This window comes from Zalophus californianus, chromosome 6 (assembly GCF_009762305.2).
Source record: "Zalophus californianus isolate mZalCal1 chromosome 6, mZalCal1.pri.v2, whole genome shotgun sequence".
Lineage (NCBI taxonomy): Eukaryota > Metazoa > Chordata > Mammalia > Carnivora > Otariidae > Zalophus > Zalophus californianus.
Window position 1 is genome coordinate 30,982,892 of NC_045600.1, and position 22,107 is coordinate 31,004,998.

General features: G+C 44.1%; 1 protein-coding gene across 3 annotated transcripts in view; it reads right to left on the reverse strand.

The window, feature by feature from the left end:
- SMOC1 (SPARC related modular calcium binding 1) overlaps positions 1-22,107 on the reverse strand; it is a 152,650-nt gene that overhangs the window by 53,040 nt on the left and 77,503 nt on the right. For all 3 annotated transcript variants that reach the window (XM_027570983.2, XM_027570981.2, XM_027570982.2), the window contains exons 4-5: positions 2,227-2,326; positions 27-74 (exon numbers count right to left, since the gene is read on the reverse strand). In XM_027570983.2, the coding sequence (XP_027426784.1) occupies positions 27-74; positions 2,227-2,326 (148 nt within the window). The remainder of the gene's footprint in view (positions 1-26; positions 75-2,226; positions 2,327-22,107) is intronic.

Here is a 22,107-nt window from a genome sequence, read left to right on the forward strand (position 1 = left end):
TGGATAGAGCATAAAACTCTACTCACCTTTCCTTCCTGAGTTACCCTGGCTCAAGGGCTTGTCGGTGACTGAACCTTGGGTAAAAGGGAAACAAAAACATAGACATTCAGAATGTATCCTGGTTGGTTTCTTTCAAAGAGCTGGCAAAGCCTGACGCTGTGAGCACATGGTTATGTATATACATACATTGTATACACGTCTGGGGACATTATATACAAAGTACACACATACACGTCCTGTGGCGTTTGTTTAACATCAATGTCACTGATATCACAGTCCCAGTGAGATGAACCATGATTTCCAGGCAATAATCTTGACCAGATTTTTACAAAACTTCACCTCCACAGAACTCCCTTGGTGAACATTCCAGAAACTTCCCCTCACCTCCACTGCCCATCTCCCCCACTTCCCACCGCCTGCATGTTCTGAGCCATGTCCACTCAGTAGGGTCAACTGAAAAGAAGCCCCTCTTACTGCAAATACGATGACTGACATCCCTTGCTGGTTAGGGCAGGAAATCGGTGATTTTCCATCTGCATTAAGTAGAAAATTGTTGGCCCAATTGTACTGAATGGGCCAAAATAGTCTGAGGCATGGAAACAATTTTCTAGACTCAGCCTGTTCCTCAAGGAGGGGGTAGTGTGTGTGTTTGGCCAAATGCTTTGCCCTGCCCATGCTAGGATGCCATGGGCACCTATCCTGTGGTCCCGACCCCATGGCACCTGTCTTCTCCATGAAGCCCACACATGCAGGGCAGAGCCAGCACACACACGTAAGGACATCTGTGGAGGTCCCGCCACCAAGAGAAAAAAAAAAAAAGAATCCCTATTTTCTCATTCCATAGCATACTCCTTCTCCATATATTAGTTTTGTGAGTATTCAATTATATTACCCTGCATGGCTTGTTTCTAGTGCATTTGTTTGCTTTAAATGAAACTTTCCAGGTCATTTGCAAGGAGGGCTCATTCCTGCCCCTCCCCACACCAACCCCAATTAAGGTTTCCAGTTTCCATGTAAACCACAAATAAAGTAAACTTTCCATTTTGGCCTGCAAATCTTGGTTTCCTAATGTAGATACTTATTGCCCTTTCTTACCATTCCCTCTATATAGCACGGCCAGTAGAAAAATGAATAAATCTTGTGAAAAAGAAATGTTAGGATAGCAGGACTGCTAGCCCTTGGAATTTCTCATAGGCTTTAGAATAATGCTTTATACTTTGCTTGGACTTAAATATTCAAGATAAGTAAATAAATAAAACCTCATACACACAGATACGAAGAAATATGAAGCAGCTGGTGGCTGGACGGGCTTTTTTGAATGAGGGCTGAGCCACACAGTGAATTAAGGCAGTGACTCCCAAGTCCCCTACCATCTGAATGGAAGTAGAAAGTGTGGGGTTTGTGTAAATCCAAATCCATGATCCCATGAGGTTGACCTAAGAGCAAAAATTCTCTGTGCTCATAGAGTTGGCAAGGATTTAATTTCTCTATGGACTGGTGTAGTGGGTCACTATGAAGCAATGATTCCCTCCCTCATCTAGTCATCAAAACCACCTGAGAAGCTTTGCAAACAGGTGGCCTCCAGGTCCCCCTCCATACCTACTGGATCAGACTAAAGAAGGTGGAGCCTCGACACCTGGGCTCTTTTTAATTCCCCAGGCTCTGCTGCTAACAGCCAGATTTGAGGGCCACTGTGATGAACGTTTTCCATTCGTCTACATTCCATTGTTCGGGGGAGGAGGAGCAGATATATGGCATGCGGGCCACCACTCTCTCCTCGTGTAGCCGTGACAGACATCACTAGTTGATCATTCAGCCTTAAAACCCATTCGGTTTTAAGATTGGTTTTAAGATCCATCTCAATGATGTGCTCCCAAGGCCACTGGCAACCAGAGCACCCTGGCTAAAAACGTATATGCCATTCTCTAGGGATTACAGCTGGGGCTTGGGAAGACAGCATTGAACCAGAAACCTAAACTCAAAATAAAGAAATATATACACACAGGCATATATTGGCCCAATGGCCCAGCTACCTACAGAGCAAGTGTGTCAGCGTGGACCAGCTACTTACAGAGCAGTGTGTCAGCCCTCTCTGACCTGGAAGAGGGCTCCTAACCACCCCCCATCTTTCAACCATTTTTCCAAGGTTCCCCCACGAGATGCAAGAGACCAGCTAGGGGGTCCCTCTCCAACTCTTTTCTTTCTTCCCGCCCCTCCCTACGGTACCTGAACATACAGGAGTTTTATTCTGCACAGAAGAGCCACTGATGGGCTTCCCATCTGGGGTGACACACCAGCAGTACCCTGTGTAAGTATGGCACTGCACCTGTTCAGGGAAGCGGGGGAGGGGAAAAGAACCGTAAGTCGTGGGTCACCATATCAACAGTCAGCTCCCACCCCTTCCAGAGCATTGCCACCGTGGTGGAGGAGCTCCTTCCACCTCTCACCCAGCACCAGTCCCCACTGTCTCCTGCAGGTGGGTCAGTCAGTTGACAACATGGATTATACATCTTCTGTGTGACTCCCAGGCACAACCACAGCAACCTAGCTACGTCCTTCTTATGACGTGGAATGCTGAATATCTTATATCCTACCTAGATATAAGATAGTAAGTGATATCCTCTTCATTCTCCCCCCTCCCAAACGCTGGCATACTCTCCCAACAACTGTAAAAAATTCTGCGTGGTGAACTAAGTTGGCAAGTACACGTTGGGATGTCACCATGGCAGGCTGTAATGACCCTTCCCTAACAAGCAGCGACAAGTAGTGGGCTCTTCCTCCTCTTCTAGCTTCCCCCCAGCATCTGGCCATATAATCGGCCTGCCTATTGATCAGGTGGCTCTCCTGAGACCAGGGCACGAGCTAGCGGTTGCCCACTAGATGGCAGGGTGAAGGTAAGAATGAAGTCCCTTGACCCTACAGCTTCTAGTTCTAGATGCCCCGCTGCTCCTCTGTGTGATCATCCTCAAGCCTCCATAATTCGGTCCACCCTATCTGGGAATGGTAAATACAAATGAGGCTCTCGTTTCGTTTGGGGTGACTCTCCTCTCTCTTCCAACAGCCATCACTCTGTCCACTTCCTCTCACTGCACCCCATCCCACCACCCTCCTTCCCGTCCATTTCCCAACATGGAGTTCCTAAACACAAACCAGTGCTGAAAACCACTCCATGACTTGCCATTGGATTCAGGATGGCGGTTAAGCTCATTAATGTGGGCTCAAGGTCACGGCGATCTGCCCCCTGCCTATCCCTGAACCCTCATTTTACACCCACGTCTCCACATACACCCTCCAGTGGAACCACAGTGAACCCTTTGAAGCCCGCAAACATACCCTAGGATTTCACGATTCTGAATATTTGTCTGTTCCTACTCTTCAGTGGTCCGGGATACCATTCCCCAAATCATCCCCAACCCTCTCCTAATCCCTTTGTATTTCCACCCATTTCATGACACACTTTCTCTGCAAAGCAGTCCCAGCCTCCCCTCCATACACCCTGGCTCTCTAAATTCAGCCCTTATCTCCCCATCAAGACTGTGACCTTCCTAAGGCAAGGGACTGCATCCTGGTTATTTTCTATCTTCTAAGCATCCAGCAGAATGCCTGGCATTTACTGCAGGCCTTTGATGAGTTGAGTAAGTGCTTAATTATCATATTTCCTCAATTCTTGGTCCCCATCAATTCTAAAAATGTAGCATCAATTTAAACAGTCCCGCCACATTAAACATGGGCCTCACGGACAGGAGGGGTGCCAGCTGCAAAGATATCAACAGGCGGGGGAAAAAAATTGCCTCTTGGGATCAAGGACATATTGGAATCAAGGATGGACAGTAACAGCATACAAATTGACTGGTGAAGTACATAGGGGTATATAGGCAAGAGAGATCTGATGGCCTGGGTGAAATTCAGAAATGATAAGAAAGGCAGAAAAGCTCCAGAATGGCTTCTGCTTTTGTGTGGGTACCAAAAGCTGTAGTTTTCCCCAAGACTAGTTGTTTTACTACAGACCTACCCACAGAAGTCAGGATAAGAACAAACTGGAGGGCATCTTGTTTCTACCAGTATGACGACTGGGTATAAATGAGGTGTTTACCTCCACTGTCCCGTGTAAAGAAACTACATTCAATGCCTTTACTCCAGTACCCTATTCCAGTCCCACTTCACCTCATGGAGACATCTATAAACACAGTGCCTATCGCTGCTGCCTCAGATGCTCACCCACGAACAGTATCTTGGGTTGAGTCAGTGCTACCTTCTGAGAAAGCCTAAAAATGGAATGGAAGAAACCCAGACAGACCTGGGTTTGAATCTGGATCGAGCCAGTTACAAATTAGGCATGTTACTTAGCTCTTTGAGCCCCAACTATAAAATGGGGAGAACAACGCCAAACCTGGAGGGCCCTGGCAAGGAAAACAGTGTGAGTCCAGTGCCTGGCACGGGAGATGGCTGGGTACAAGGTGGCCCCAGCGATGATCGCTCTCAGCTGTGTCAGAGACACCTGGCAAGCCGGCCCCCTCCCGGGCCAGAGCTCCCCTAGTAACCTTCAGAGGCTTGGGTGGGAAACGCCACTGGAAACTTGGGAGTTTTCCCCTTCAGATTCTGTCAGCCCTGCAGGGGACAGTTCCTAGATGATTTCTCACCAGCGGCAGCATTTTAATGGGGCCTGGCTGGCTGCTTTCTCCTCCCTGGCCAATAATCACCTGTGGGGAAACCAGTCCCCGGAGCTGGGCTGCCACATTGACTCACTCCCAGGCCCCTTGGCTCCCATGGCCAAGGCCAGCTTCCCTCTCCATGAAGACTCTACCCGCCTCCCCCCATCCCCCACCCCCCCACCCCCTGCCAAGTCCAACACTGGAAGCAGTGCCTCTGGACCAGTGCTGCCTGCTGGGGCTGGGTGCTACGGTCACTCAGGCTGCAGAGAATGGCTGGACAAAAGCCCTCTCCTCCCAGGCGTGCAGAGTTCCAGCCAAAGCTACTGAGGAGTGAACTAAATGCATGAGTAGGAGGCTAAACCCAACGCTTTGTTTCAGGGGATATAATCTGACCTCTGGGCTAAGCAGGTCCCCAGGGCCACAAGCTCACTGAGTGTGCCCATTGTATCCCTACAGGCATGTGGACGCTGCCTCCCAGCCCCCAGCCAGGCCCACAGGCCCAAACACAGCCCCTTTTACCCAGGGCTCTCAGCATTTTCCTTGGACCAGGCTCCAAGGAATAGACTCCAGATTACAAAATCCTCAGGCTGGGAGGAACTCAGGAGGTGACCCGCAAGGTCACTTCCCTTTGCCAAAGGAGCCCCATGTTGTTCACTCATGATTCTCAATCAAGAGGTTGTTTGTAAGTTGTCTTGGGGAGTTTTCAAGATGTCCTCTAGAAGAAAAAGAAGTTACATGGAGACAGAAAGCAAGCGTCATGGAGTCAGAATGCAGCCCACTTAACTGACTAGCTCCACCACTGAAGTTAAGTTAACCACTTATCTTTCCAACCCTCTGCAGCCTTGGAAAGGTCCTTAATCAAACCAAGCCTCAGACTGTCCCTGTCTACTTAAAAACTGGAGATAATTATGGGGTGCCTGGCTGCCTCCACGGTTAAGCATGCCACTCTTGGTTTCAGCTCAGGTCATGATCTCAGTGTTATGAGATTGAGCCCCATGGCGGGTTCTGCACTCAGTGCGGAGTCTGCTTGAGATTCTCTCTTTCCCTCTCCCTCTGCCCCTCCCCCCACTCGTGCTCTCTGTATCTCTTTAAAAACAAATAAATAAAATATTTTTTAAAAATAACTGGAGACAATTACACTTACCTCACTCTGTTATTGAGAGGATTAAATTAGATAATGTAAATAAAGCACTGAGCTCGCATGGTAAGTGCCTGGTTAAGCTTAGGTATTTATTTTTATTATCATCGTGTTATTTTTGAGCAAACTATCTGTACACTCAAAAAGGGCACAGCCAGATTCTCCGATGGAAACCAAAGAACATTCTATTCTGAACAGTCCCAGCAGAAGGGGTAAATTCAGCAAAAAGTTTGAAAACCTTAGTGGGAGAAGGGAAATTTTGTTTTCATACAGAAACAGTTTAATTACTCTCAGAGGAGAGAAGTAAGGCTTCTTGCAGAAAAGCAGTCAGGCTATAAATTCTATAGAATTGATGGTTTATATACACACAATCAACATGTAAATTCTACCTAGTTTGGTTTCCTCCCTTGAAAACTTATTTAAGGTTTTAAATTAATAAGTAATCCCCTTTGGTCTACCTCCCCCCATCCCAGCCTAAAATTAATCAACTTTCATATTTAATTTATGGGAAAATTGTGGGCCACAAGGAATTGAAAAGGTAATTAGCCATTTCTAGCATCTCACCATGTGGCTCTCAAAGTTCAGGGTTGTTCCAGGCCCACAGGTATAGATACAAACCATGGAATTTGCTCCCATTCCTCTCTGGAGCATCCTGGGAAAGCTGAAATGTCAACTGATGGGTTTTCCTTCAGAGACAAAAAGTGTACATCAACCTCAGTGAAATTACTCACGGCTTAACTGTACTGTTGACTAGGACTGGCATACTTAATATAGGCTTTTATACACCAAGAATGTTGTATGTGAACCTCTCAGTAACCATAAATCCAAAACCTATAATTGATACACAAAAAGAAAGGAAAAAAGCCCAACATAACACTACAGAAACTCATCAATCACAAAGAAAGAGAACAAAGGGAGAAAGGAACAGAGAACAAAACAATCAGAAAACAACTAACAAAATGTCGATAAATCCATACCTATCAATAATTATTTTAAATGTAAATGGCCTAAATGCTCCAATCAAAAGACAGAGGGTGGCAGAATGGATTAAAAAAACAAAACCCATCTAAATGCTGCCTAAAAGAGACTTATCTCAGACTTAAAGATACAAATAGACTGAAAGTGAGGGGATGGAAAAATATTTACCATACAATTGGAAGTGAAAAAAGAAGCCAGGGTAGCAACACTAATACCAGATGAAATAGACTTTAAAACAAAGAATATAGGGCGCCTGGGTGGCTCAGTCGGTTAAGCGTCTGCCTTCGGCTCAGGTCATGATCCTGGAGTCCCGGGATCGAGCCCTGCATCGGGCTCCCTGCTCGGCAGGGAGTCTGCTTCTCCCTCTGACCCTCCCCCCTCTCGTGCTCTCATCTCTCATTCTCTCTCTCTCAAATAAATAAAATCTTTAAAAAAAAAAAACAAAGAATATAACAAGAGACAAAGAAAGGCATTACATAACGATAAAGGGATCAACCCAACAAGAGGATATAACAATTGCAAATATCTGTGCACCCAACATTGGAGAACCTAAATACATAAAGCAAATATTAATGGACATAAAGAGAGAAATTGATGGTAATAATAGTAGGGGACTTTAACATCCTACTTGCATCAGAGGATAGATCAGGGAGGCAGAAAATCACTAAAGGTACTTAAAAACAGTATGTTTTTAGGTGAGCAAATTTCATCTCTGACTCATATACTTAAATATTTTTGGCAAGAAGCCCTTTGCATAAACAGCCCAGTGGTATATTTCAGGTCAACCTCTGTCCAAATTAAGACAAATGTGAAATTATTTTAAGCCTGTTCAACATTAGCCCAACTCCTGGACATCTGGAAGAACGTGGGAGGCTAGCACTCTCAACAAATGCAGTGAAGTAACTGATGAGTACAGAGAAGCAGAGCAAACACCAGCTCCCAGGATAAAGCAGATTGGGGACTGAAGGCAAGCACAGCAGTGAGAAAAACAAAGGAGACTCCCAGACTATGCATATAGACAACTGTCCCCCACTGCTTCCATGCCCCCCATGGAAAAAACACCTCTTCTACTTCACAGCGGCTTTTCACTCACCACCAATGATCTCACTGGGCCTTCCGAGTCACGCTGTGTGCAAGTCCTTTACAGGAGAGGCACGTGAAGCAGAGGTTATGTGTTCAAACGTCACAGCTGGTTCCTAACAGCATAAGAATTTGGATCCCTGGGGTGCCTGGGTGGCTCAGTCAGTGAAGCAGCTGCCTTCGGCTCAGGTCATGATCCCAGGGTCCTGGGATCCAGCCCTGCATCGGGCTCCTTGTTCAGTGGGGAGTCTGCTTCTCCCTCTCCCTCTGCCCCGCCCCCTGCTTGTTCTCTCTCTCTCTCTCAAATAAATAAATAAAATAAGAAATCTTAAAAAAAAAAGAATTTGTATCCCTGGCTCCAAACTACCATAAAATTTCAGAATTGATGGAGCTGGGAAAAAACAACAACAACAAAAAAACCCCATAATGATCACCAGCCTAACCCAAACATTTTACAAAGGAGGAAAGAGGTCTAGAGACAGAGACGTGACATGATCAGTTTCCCTAGAAAAGCTCTCTCCGATCACATGATCACAGCTGGAAGTCCCCCAGACCTAGAAGGGAGAAGGAGAAAGGCATGGCTCCTGGTGCTGGCTTCTGAGGGAACTGACAGGGTCTCTTTGTGCCTTGTAATTCTCTGGCATGTGGAACTCTTCTGGGGGAGATGGTTAGGGGCGGGGGAGATGGGAGATGGGATAAATATTCGAATCAAGGAGGCAGCTGGAAGAGTCTTTTGCCAGCTAGAGTGAGAGGCTGTTTCTGGCGTGGTTCGGGTGACGGTAGGGGGGCCTCCACCGTGGCCCCTGGCTGGCCTGCTTTCCTCTGGCTGTTCTTGGGGGGCTTCTCTGACAGGGGTGGGACCTCGCGTCCTAGAGTAGCTTCTCTGTTGTTGGACTGTTGCTCTCTTTGCTGTCAAGGGCCCCCAGATACCCTCGGCCAGTCTTGCCTGCTTCTAACTCCTGCCACGCTAATGTGGTTTTGAATACGGCTGGTGTTCTAGGAAGTGTGACTAGGAATTATTGAGGATGAAGGGGTTCTCTAGCCAAATAACTTTGGAAACACTGGGTTAAATAAAATCAAAATATTTCTTGACCACACAACTTCTCAGAGTCTTCAGTCAGATCATGATTTAGCTCGAAGAGTAAGATTCTGTTTGCAGCAACTCCTGAACTTATTTAACTGGGGGTCCCTCCCTTAATTTTGTTGGGGAACATTTTGCGGTACTAGTGTTCTCTGAAACATGCTTTTAGAAGAAAGCAGTGTAACGAGGTGCAAGGCCTTGCTGCATTTCCTTGCTTTTCCCGGTCCAACCTTCTCAGAGCCCCAGATCAGGTTCTCATTTTAGCTCAATCTTCCTGAAATAATTTCCCTCCGGCAAACCCCCACCACCTTTTTGTAACGCTTTCTCAAGCTCTGTCTCTGTTTCGAAATCCATCTTGAGTTGCCTCGGACCTTCACTGACAACTGGGATCCCCTCCAAGGCACAGCACCTTCTCACCCCATGGCTTCATCTCCCTCCCCACTCTTTTCTTTGTTCCTCTTTTGTAAAATAGAAAATGTGAGTCATCCGCAAAGGGACAGGCTTGATCCAGCATTCTTAGTAGCAACCCCCAAACCTGTCATGAGACAATTACTATCATGTACACGCACACTTCCCGGTGGGAAACAGGGAAACTATGAAGCAGGAGGCATGTGGATATTTGTCTGACTCTCTTCTGGCAGCGGGAGTAAAAGACTTTTTTCTTTCTTTAGAATCTTTCTTTTTCTTCCTTCCTTCTTTCTTTCTCTTTCTTCTTTCTTTTTCTTTCTCTTTCTTCCTTCCTTCCTTCCTTCCTTTCTTTCTTCTTTCTTTCTTTCTTATCTGCCAATTGCCCCAGATCAGTTAGCAGGTACTCTGGCTTAAGTTAATGCACACTGAAAGTTCAGCATCTTGCTATTGGTCCAACTGATAACTGTGTTTCGGGGTGGTATTTCCAGCGGCCCCACTTTCCTTTTGTCCGCATTCCCTACAGGAGCTCGGAGAAACTGTGTTTCTCCATGGGTGTCACAGGCCCTAGCTGAAAGAATGATGAGGCCCCAGGCCGTCTGAGATGACTGCTTGTTCCCCTAGAATAGCTCTCTCCTTCAGAAGCTGCCAGAGAACATGCTTTCCCGGGTGTGCATTAGATGCACCTGGAGGCCTTGGGACACCATGGCTGGGCCCCACCCACACAGTTTCTGGATTCCTTGGGTCTGGGATCAGTTGGAGAATTTGCATTTCTAACGAGTTCCCACGTGCTGCTGAGGGTACAGGAACCACAGTTCAGGAGCTACTGCTTTAAGGGAAACTTCCCCCACCTCGCCCTTTCTGGCATTTATCGTGAAACCCTTGAGAAACAAGTACTTTTCTAGGTGGGAATTTGGAAACAAGGAGCCTTATGACCATACTTCACTCGCAAGTTTTTAACGTTCCAGTTGTTTTGATGACACATGGTCTTCTAATTCGTGGGTCTAGTGATTGCAGCATTAAATCTTCTGGGTGATTTCACACATGGAAGAGAGTTCGATTGCAGTGAGAAGAAAGGGGGAAGAGGGAAGGGATGGTGTAATTCTTTTGGTCTGGCTAGCATGAGCTGTTTTCTCCTCAGTTTGGAAAAGCTTATCCCACAAGCGTCCCCTCATCTTTAGTCAGGTTTGGCTCAGAAGCAACAAGATGCAGAAGGAAAAACATGGCTTTGGAGTCAAAGTGAAGGGGTTTAAATACCAATCTTTGCCACAAGCTGTGTGACTTTGGCAAAGTCACTTAACCTCTCTGAACCTGTCTAGGATACCGAGCTAATGGAGCCCACATTGAAGGCTGTTGAGAAGACAAAATGAGACAAGATATATAAAGCATCTCCAGTGGTGTGGGGTATAGAGGATGCACTCAGCACAAACTGATTTGTCCTTTTCCCCTGCCCTTTGCAGGCAAGATGGAGGTCAGAGCTTCAAAGTGCCACTATTTTTTGTTGGCTGTAGACACCGTCTCTTGCCTTGTGCCAGGTTAGGGAAGCCTATGTGTCGGGGAATGAGGGGCTTTCCTTTCAGAATATTTACCTCATCCTCTAGAGTTTAATGGAGGATTTGCAGGGAAGGAAGATAATCTTACAATTTCAAATCCTCCTAAATATGGGAGTCTTGGTTGACTATGTTTTTATGTGTTGAGGGTGTAACAGAGCTGCCGGCATGATATTTGTTGGAAGTGGTGTGTTTAGAAAGAGAGACAGAGGCATTCTTCCCTAGGCTGTTTATGACTACATCCCAGTTTTGGGAAGGACACTCTGTAAGAGGGGCCTTGGCAAACTGAAATCAGAGGAAAAAGAGACATAAATCCCTATGATATGGGAATGACTGATAGAAGTAAGGATTTTTGCCAGGGCAAAAAGGAGTATTTGTTGGCTAAAAGAGAGAATTTCATAAGGACATAATGATGTCTGTCTTTAGACTTTGCTGTGGAACATGAGATTTCTGTGGATTCAGTAAGTCCTAAAGCTAGGACGGGGGTCATCTGTTGCCAATTATAGCTCTCCAGTCAATGTAGAGAAGGACTTTCCTAATAAATTGTCCCAAAATGCATTACGTATGTTGGTGGTGATAAGCTTCCCATCCCTGGTGGCAATAGGGCAGAAGGTAGATGACTGGGTCCTGAGCCCTGGATTGAGACAGGGTAGGGACAGGAAGGGGCAGATGAACTAGATACCTCTGAGGTCTCCTTTTACCCAAAAGTTCTGCGATTCTACAACCCTGCTCTAAATTGAACATCTGCTGCTTAGGAGTAAGGTGGAAATCTACAAACTGGTACCAAATTATCAGGTAAGACCGCTCTTCCAAGTATCTGATGAACATTTTTTGTATTTTTTTCAAAAAGTGTAAACATCTTCCCCTCAACACACACATAAGGGATGCTTTAAAAACCTGAGTGTTAGAACCTCAGGGACCCAGAGGACTTTCCTTAAATCCATTCCTTCTGTCTGGTGCCTGGAATGGCCCAGGTTTTGTAAGTAGCAAATACAGCACCTCTTGTTCACTCACTTTTATTTTCATGTGGCGGGGGGGCAGTTCAAATATGCTTTTCTTTCTTTTTAAAATTTTTTTATTTTAGTATAGTTGAATCAAATATGCTTTTTTGTTTAAAAAAAAAAAGTACCCAGTAATAAAGCCATTCATGTGTAGGAGCTGTATTCAGAGCAGAACTGTGCAAATCTGGCCAGCAGTGGGCCAAAGGAGGGACAGGGGTGGCCTGCAGGAGTGGGTGCTCTTTCTTGTTTCCCCATCTGACTTCACTTTTAATGAAACTTTTCTGTCTGCATAACTCCCTCCTGTGTTCTTATTTATCACCTTTCCCTACTTTGGTGGGAAAAAAAAAATCCTACCCCTTAATTTTGCAGAAGAGCTTAGCTGATTGATCCGCAGGGTCATCTCCTGGCACGTTGTGTGCAACCACAGGAGAGTGGCAATAGCCCTAAGTGCATGTGTATTAATGGCTCAGCCTGGAAGGTTCCTAAGTGTTTGCTACATGCCAGCTTGTGCCTCCCCACCCGACTGAACGTTAGCTACTGTCTCGTAAAATCCAAAAAAAGTGTGGAGGTCACCTCCCAGAGGCCATCAAGTGAACCTCCTTCCCAGGGCAGTTGCGCTCCCTCCCCTCCCCAGCAGCACCCCTGCTCGATGCCAGTTCAGTTCCCAGGATGGGAAGGTAAGGTCTCTGAGTCAGACATTCCATTTGTGGATTGTTCTACTGGTAAAAAGTTCTCCCTATTCTGAGTCAGAATCTGAGTCACTATAGAGTTTACTCAGTGATCCCGGGTCAGCTCCCTGGGACTACTCAGTAAAAAGCTATTGTCATCCACAAAGGTTTGAAGATGGTTCTCTGGATCCCTTTGGTCATCTCTCCCTCCACCCCCACCCCCACCTGTTGGTTTGTCTCACCTGTAAGTCAAACATATCTGGCTCCTTTGAGTATTCCTCATGTGATATAATTTCCTCATCTTACTCAGGTGAGTCACCCTCCTAGGTGTGCTGGAGTTTGGCAACATCACTTTAAAAGATGGCAATGCCCTTTAGAGAGGCAGTAGAGAGTAGTGGTTAAGACCAAGACCGCTGGAGCCAGGCTACTTGGGTCTGGATCCTGACTCTCTACTTGCAAGTTATGTGATCCTGGGCAAGTGTACGGGGTCTGGGTGCTCCCAGCTAGGCGTCTGAGCTCCCCACGGCCCTGGGTAAGTCTGTCCCCATGTTTGTCTGTCGTGGAAATGAAAGGTGCAAGCTCTGGGCAGTGTCTGCAGCTGATCTTCTGCAGGGGGGTGTACTTGGGAAGGAGGGAGGGATGGAGGCCTGATTCTCCAGCTTTCCTGCTGCCTGTGGGGAAAGGGAGGTTCAGTGGTAGGGGGTTTCAATCACCCTCTGTGCTGTTCTCTTTCTAAGTGCCTGGGCTGGAGCTATGAAGCTGGTCTGGATGGTCCTTTTTAGCTCATCCTCCTTCCCACCTCCACATTACAGAACTGTGCTTCCTACAATCACCTCTGCAGGCCTGAGTTGTGTGCCTAGCTTGCAAAGCAAATGATGCCAGCCAGTCTGGGAGAGGATGCTCTGTGGCCATTCAGCATCGAAGAGCAGGACAGAGCAGTGGCTGGGCAGGCGGGTCACCACAGAGCTTAATGGATACAGTGTTCAAGCATAAAGCAGGCTCCATCCACCCACACTGTCGTGCACTCCTCTGCATTGGACGGGGTGACTCCGGGGGTAACTGGTTCTCTCAACTGAAAAGAGGAGAATGGGGGCTCCCACCATGTACAAGAGTGTAGACGAGTCCTTCCTGCGCATGGAAGGATCAGGCCCTGTCCCTGCCATAATTCACAAAATTAAAAATTCCCTGTCACAGGACTGCCAATGAACGAGTGCAGGATTCAATGAAAATGTTCTGGCACAAGACTGTGAAGATGGCTGCGCACAACTCTGTGAATGTTAAAAGCCACTGAATTGTACACTTGAAAGGATAAATGTCATGGAATGTGAATTATATCACTAAAGCTGTTATTTTACCTTTTTTTAGGTAGGCTCCACACCCAGCATGGAGCCCAGCGTGGGGCTTGAACTCATGACCCTGAGATCAAGACCTGAGCTAAGATCAGACTTAACTTAGCTTAACCGACTGTGCCACCCAGGTGCCCCTAAAGCTGTTATTTTAAAGAACAAAACCAGGTGGTCAGCTCGCAGGTCAGTTTGCTGACCTCTGAAAGAGCTCAACTAGTTCTCCCATTTTACCGTTGAGCAAACTGATACCTAGAGAGGAAGAAAACTAACATCTGCTGAATAGCAATTATGTGCTAAATAGTGGGCATTTTCATATGAATTATCATATGCAATATCTGGTTGTTTGGAACAAAAGCAATACAATGAAAAACATATGTAAAACAAGGACTATGATGCTCTGGGCACAGGAGATGTTCAAATTATAACGATAATAATGTGTTTATTGAGTATTTAACCAAAAAGGAACAAGAAAAGCAACAACCTGACCAACAGTGGGTCTATTTACCATTATGCCCCTTATACATAAAGGATGGGCTTGATTTTTTTTAACCATGTAACTGCTTTAAAAAAAAAAAGAAGTTGGCATTGTGCACGTCACAGAAGGCTTGGGAAGCCTAGAGCAGGCCACCATCCACTGAAACATACAGAACTGGCTTTGTCTGGGGGCATCCAAATGAGCCATTTATGGCAGAACACTCCAGCTTATGGATGCAGCCAGGGTTTTAGTACTTTACCTAGAAAGGCCTGTGCAGTGAGCAGAGACCCACATGGCTGCTCTCGGTAAGATAGCTCCACATAAAGACAAAAAGACATAGCTCCTAGACTCATCAAAGATAGGACGAATCCTTCCCCGATGACAATGCTCAGCACATTCCAGCCTGTCGATGTTCAATCTGCTGGGGGCAGCAAAGCATTGATACCTTCCATACTTGTGAGGAACCTGGAAGAGGAAGGGCCAGCTGGTAAACCCGGGGGATTCCAAGACAAGCAAGTCACGTCTCAGGCCCACAGGGGCAACTTTAGGAACAGTAACTCTGCACCATGGGGGTAAGGAGGAGGAGCTAAGAAAGGAATATTCACACCTGCTTCCTAACTTGGCCCAGGCACTTAGGAAATAAATTGTAGTTCCCTAGGTTTTAGGAAACATAACGGTAAGAACTATAGAAATGCTGACAAGGGGAGCCCACCATCTTTGCCAAAAAACCACAGAACCTTTTCTTTGCACTTCCAACTTCATAACAAAGCATCATCAGAAAAAATTACAGCTCCCCCGGCCCCTATAGGCAAAAAAAAATGACCTCAGGAAATAAAAAAGCATGTGTATGTGTGCATTTGTGTGGGGAGTAGTGATTAGAACAAGTAAAAATGAGGAAAGTGTTAATGCCAGATAAATCTTTATTAAGGAAGACTGTTCCTGGAACATGAAATCAAAGATGGGAAACAGAATTCATTTTGTCACATAGAAGTAACATTACAAATGCTGTTTTATATTCTATAGTATTGTTAGAACCATCCAGCTACACAAAAAATTCAAATGGCTTGGGAATGTATTTGATAACAGCCATGAATCAACCACATTGCACTCAAGACTGTGGAAGGCAATTTGGTGGTATGCATCAGATGCATTAAAAAGTCCATGTCCTTTTAGGGGTGCCTGGGTGGCTCAGTCGGTTAAGCGTCTGCCTTCGGCTCAGGTCATGATCCCTGGGTCCTGGGATCGAGTCCCGCCTCGGGCTCCCTGCTCAGTGGAGAGCCTGCTTCTCCCTCTCCCTCTGCCTGCCTCTCTTGCCTACTTGTACTCTCTCTCTATCTGTCAAATAAATAAATAAAATCTTTAAAAAAAAAAAAAAGTACATGTCCTTTTGACCCAATATTGGACTTCCAGAAATTGAATCCCCAAATTTCCAGGATTCATAGGGCAGTCACCCAGTGGAATACGAGGCAGCCGTTAAAAACCAGGTAGAGAGGAGGGGGTCCAAGATGGCAGCTCAGGAAGAACCTGAACTCACCTCCTCTTGTGCCACATATAGATCTACAGCTGCATATGGATCATTTCTCCCTGAAAAAGATCTCAAAACTAGACGAACTCCTTCTCTTCAGCAAAGGATAAAAGGACCACATCAAAATGGGTGGCAGAGGCAGAGACACGGTCTCACCAAAAACCTCTCACACACACCCCAGCCATGTGGTAACCCACAAAAAGGAAGCCTCTCACCAGTTCAGCATCTCTCCGAGAGCCCCTGGGATCCACGTCAGAGAGATGAGCCCCCCCAAACACCTGTCTTAGAAAAGCAAGGGGCTGACATCCAAGGCACCCAAAATGCTATAAGAAACTGAGATTCCCCCCTTTAAAGTTCTTGCAGGCAGTCCTATTCAGCCCAGTGAATGATCCAGTGCAAAAGCAATTTGAAAAGCACCTGGTCTATATGTAAAGGAGATTCATTTGCTGGTCTGGGGGTTTCTGCTGGAGAGGCAGGAGACAGTTGGGGCTCTCTCTAGAGACAAAGCGCCAGCAGATGCTATTTGGGTACTCTCCACCTACTATTGCAGGCAGGCCTGTTCAGACACAACACCCTCCCTAGCCCCACTGGGAGGTGGGGGGGAAGGGTGAGGAGGGTACAGTCCCAGCACGGTCCCCATTGCCCTGCTGAGGCCAGAAGGCACAGGTGGCTGCAGGGCCACCCTGCTCCCTAGCTGGGGTAGATAGGCACAAATGGCCATGGCATTCTCTCACTCCTTTGCTAAAGTCAGCAGCACAAGTGGTAACACACTCTCCCACACCCTGACTGGGGCTGGTGACTTTGAGTGGTCATGGCTTTCTCCAGCCCCCAACCTGGGGCCAGCGAGCCCAGTGCAGACAAGGCACTCTCCAGCAGCATGGCTGAAGCCCTCAGGTGGGCACAGTTGCACCATTATCCTACTACATTTCTGAAGCCAGACAGTGGGCCCCACCCCTGAGATCTCCAGCTGCCCTGCCAAAGTCAGAGCACACAAACTGCACAGGGGATACCCCTTGTCTGCCTGGCCCTGGTGGCCAAGGGCGCTGGCTTTCCTGAGCTCCAAGGGACTATAACAGACAGTTATAAATTCTAAGACAGTTCCCAGCAGGCCAACACCTTGTGCAGGCACAGCCCAGACAGCAGACTGAAACACATACCCAGTCTTCCTGTGAAAAAGGCCTATTTACTTATCCTAGAGCTACAGCCTGTGGGACAGGATTCAAGTTTCCCACATTGCTAGAGGCTACTGAGGCACTCCCAGGGATCATAAGCAGGGAGACACAATTCTTGCACAACCCTTGGCCTTGCAACAGCTTGACAAAACCTCCCAGAAAGGAGTTTATATATTTATCTGGAGCCCCGAGTTTTGCAACTGTCACGCAGGGGACACCTCTGGATCCCGTGACCTGGAGGCTGGTAGGGATTTGACTGCAGCCCTACAGGACTATATATACATATACATATTCTTTAAAAGCATCTAAAAGCTGCTGCCTGAGGGTCTGGCTTCCAGTCGGCCTGAAACTTGGTGCTAAATGAGATTCTTTCCCTTGTACCATTGACAGGTCTTGACATACCCTCAACAACAGGGGCATATCAAGAATAAATCAGGTTGTTTAGACAATCACAAAAGTTCAGGAGACAACCAAGAACTAGGGCAAAGTTGAACTATAAGGTTCATCATCTACACAAGGCCACTGCTTCAAGAACTGGGAGAGATAGCTGTTTTGCCTAATGCATTGAAACAAACACAGGGAGTCAAACAAAATGAGGAAACAGAAATATGTTCCAAAAGAAAGAACAAGACAAAATCTCAGGAAAAGACCTCTGTAATGATCAGAGATAAGTAATCAAACTGGTGAAGAATTCAAATGATCATAAAGATGCTCACTGAATTTGGGAGAAGAATGGAGGAACTCAGAACTTCTCAGTGAGAGATAGGAAAAGTACCAAACAGAAGTCACAGTGCTAAAGGATACAAAAACTGAGCTGAAAAATACACGAGAAAGGTTCAACAGTAGGCTGAATGAAGCAGAAGAATGGATCAGCGAGCTGGAAGACAAAGCATTGGAATTCACCCAGACAGAGCAGCAAAAAGAAAAAAAGAATTTCAGAGGCAGCTGGGTGGCTCAGTTGGTTGGGCGTCCAACTCTTGATTTTGGCTCAGGTCATAGTCTCAGGGTTGTGAGATCAAGCCCCATGTCAAGCCCAGCATTGAGACATGCGTCAGGCTCCCCACTCAGTGGGGAGTCTGCTTGAGATTATCTCCCTGTCCCTCTGCCCCTCCTCTCTCTCTCTCTTTCTCTCTCCCTAAATAAATAAAACCTTAAAAGATAAAAGAACTGTAAAAATGGAGATAAGTTAAGAGACCTATAGGACAACATCAGGCAGAATAACATTCACATTTGAAGGGTCCCACAAGGAAAAGAGAAAAAGAAAGGGGCAGAAATCTTATCTGCCAAAACTCCCAACCTGGGGGGAAAAAACAGACATCCAGGTCCAGGAAGCCCAGAGAGTTCCATATGAAATGAACCCAAAGAGATCCACACCGAGGCACATTGTAATTAAAATGTCATAAATTAAAGAGAGAATCTTAAAAGCATCAAGAGAAAAGCAACTTGTTATATACAAGGGAAACTGCACAAGGCTATGAACAGACTTTTCAGCAACTTCCAACCACAAATATTCTACCTGGCAAGGTTATCATTCAGAAGTGAAGAAGAGAGAAAGTTTTCCAGATAAGCAAAAGCTAAAAGAATTCATCACCACTAAACCAGCCTTATAAAACATGTTAAAGGGACTTCTTCTAAACTAAAAAGAAATGGCACTAATTAACAACAAAAAAATGCAAAAGTAAAAATCTCACTGGAAACGGTAAATATATAGTAAAGGTAGTGATTAAATCACTTATAAAGCCAGTGTGAAGGTTAAAAGACAAAAGTAGTAGAATTAACTAAAACGACATTAGTTATAAGATATATAAAATAAAAGGAGGTAAAGTGTAATGTCAAAAACATAAAAACCTTGGGGGGTGATAGTAAAAATGTAGACTTTTGGAATGTATCCAAATTCAAGTTGCTATCAACCAAAGTAGACTGTTATATACATAGTATGTTCTATGTAAACCTTGTGGTAACCACAAAGCAAAACTTATAGTAATACATAAAATAAAATGAGAAAGGAATCTAAACATAACACTAAAGACATTATACCACAAGGGAAGAGAGAAAAAGGAGCACAGAGAAACTACAAAAACAATCAGAAAACAATTAACAAAATGGCAATGATTACATATCTATCAATAAGTACTTTAAATGTCAATGAACTAAATTCTCCAGTCAAAAGACATAGAGTGGCTGAATGGATAAAAAAGAAAAAAAACACAACAAGACCCATCTATACGCTGCCTATACAGAAGAGACTCACTTCAGAAGTAAGGACACACACAGACTGAAAGTGAAGGAATGGAAAAATATATTTCGTGCAAATGGAAAACAAGAGAAAGCTGGTGTAGCTAACTTATATATAACAAAATAGACTTTAAAACAAAGACTGTAATAAAAGTCAAAGAAAGGCATTATGTAATGATAAAGAGGTTAATCCATCAAAAAGATACATTTATAAATATATATATATATATACCCAACATAGGAACACCAAAATATATAAAGCAAGTATTAACAGACATAAAAGGGGAAATCAACAGCAATACAATAATAGCAGGGGACTTTAGCACCCTACTTACATCAATGGATAGATTATCCAGACAGAAAATGACACATTAGACTATACGGACTTAATAGATATACACAGAACAGTCCATCCAAAAGCAGCAGAATATACATTCTTCTTAAGTGCCCACGGAACATTCCCTATGATAGATCACATGGTAGGCCACAAAACAAATCTCAATAAACTGAAGAAAATTAAAATCATTTCAAGCATCTTTTCTGACCACAATGGTATGAAACTAAGAATCACTTACAAGAAGAAAACTGGAAAAACCAAAAACACTTGGAAATTAAACAACATGCTACCGAAAAACTACCAGAAAAAAAAATCAAAGAAGAAATCAAAAAATACCTAGAGACAAATTAAAACAGAAAAATGACATAGCAAAATCTATGGATGTAGCTATAATGGTTCTAAGAAGAAAGTTCATAGAACTACAGGCCTACCTCAAGAAACAAGAAAAATCTCAAATAAACAATCTAACTTTACACCTACAGGAACTAGAAAAAGAACAAATGAAACCCAAGGGTAGTATAAGGAAGAAGATTAGAGCAGAAATAAATAAAATAGAGAATAAAAAGACAGTAGAAAAGATCAATGAAATTAAGAGCTGGTTCTTTGGAAAGATAAATAAAATTGACAAACCTTCAGCTAGACTCACCAAGAAAATAAAAAAGAAAGAACTCAAATAAAATAAAAAGTGAAAGAGAAGTTACAACATATACCATAGAAATACAAAAGATTATAAGAGAATACTATGAATAATTACATACCAACAAATTGGGCAAACTAGAAGAAAGGGATAAATTCCAAAAACATACAATCTTCTAAAGCTGAATCAAGAAGAAATTGAAAATCTGAATAGACTGATCACTAGTAAGGATACTGAAGCTAAATCTTCCCAAAAAGCAAAAGTCCAGGACCAGGTGGCTTCACTGGTGAATTCTATCAAGCATTCAAAGAAGATTTAATACCTACCCTTCTTCTTAAACTCTTCCAAAAAGTTGAAGAGGAGGGAACACTCCCAAACTCATTTTAAGAAGCCAGCATCACCGGCGCCTGGGTGGCTCAGTTGGTTAAACGTCTGCCTTTCGCTCAGGTCATGATCCCAGGGTCCTAGGATCAAGTCATCCCACATAAGGCTCCCTGCTCAGCAGGGAGTCTGCTTCTCCCTCTCCCTCTGCACCTCCTCCCCACTCATTTTCTCTCTCTCAAATAAATAAATACAAATCTTTTAAAAAATAAAAAAGAAGAAGCCAGCATCACCCTGACACTGAAACCAGACAAGGACAACAACAAAAGAAAATTAAAGGCCAATATCCCTGAAGAACATAGATACAAAACTCCTCAACAAAATATCAGCAAACCAAACTCAACAATACATTAAAGGATCATACACCATGATCAAGTGGGATTTACTCCAAGGATGCAAGGATAGTTCAATATCCACAAATCAATCAAAGTTATATATCACATTAAGAAAATGAAAGATAAAAATAATATGATCATCTCAACAGATGCAGAAAAAGTATTTGGCAAAATTTGACATCCATTTATGATTAAAACTTCTCAACAAAGTGGATATAGAGTGAATGTACCTCCACATAATAAAGGCCATGTATGACAAACCCAATGCTAATATTATTCTCAATGATGAAAAGCTGAAAACTTTTCCTCTAAGATCAGGAACAAGACAAGGAGCCCCACCCTCCCCACTTTTATTCAACATAGTATTGGAAATCCTAGCCACAGCAATTAGGCAAGTAAAAGAAATAAAGTATAGGAAAAGGAGAAGTAAAACATTCACTATTTGCAGATGACATGATACTGTATAGAGGGAACCCTAAAGATTCCACCAAAAAAGCTGTTAGAACTAATAAATGAGTTCTGTAAAGTTGCAGGATACAAAATTAACGTACAAAAATCTGTTGTATTTCTATACACTAATAATAAAATATCAGAAAGGGAAATCAAGAAGACAATCCTATTTACAATTGCATCAAAAAGAATAAATATTTATGAATAAACTTAACCAAAGAGGTGAAAGACCTATATGTTGAAAACTATAAGACATTAAAGAAAGAAATTGAGAAAGACACAAATAAATGCAAAGATATTTTTGCGTTCATGGATTAGAAGAATTAATATTGTTAAAATTAGTCCACATTGTGATGAGCACTGGGTGTTTTACTTAACTAATGAATCATTGAACACTACATCAAAAACTTAAAAAAAATTAATTTTTAAAAATCCAGAAAAAAATTGAAAAATAAAATCTGAAGATAAATAAAATGTCCACACTACCCAAAACAATCTACAGACTCAATGCAATGCCCATCAAAATTACAATAGCTTTTTTAATAGAACTAGAACAAATAATTCTAAAACTGTATGGAATCACAAAGCCCCTTAATAGCCAAAGCAATCTTGAGAAAGAACAAAGGTAGAGGTATCACACTCCCAGATTTCAAACTATACT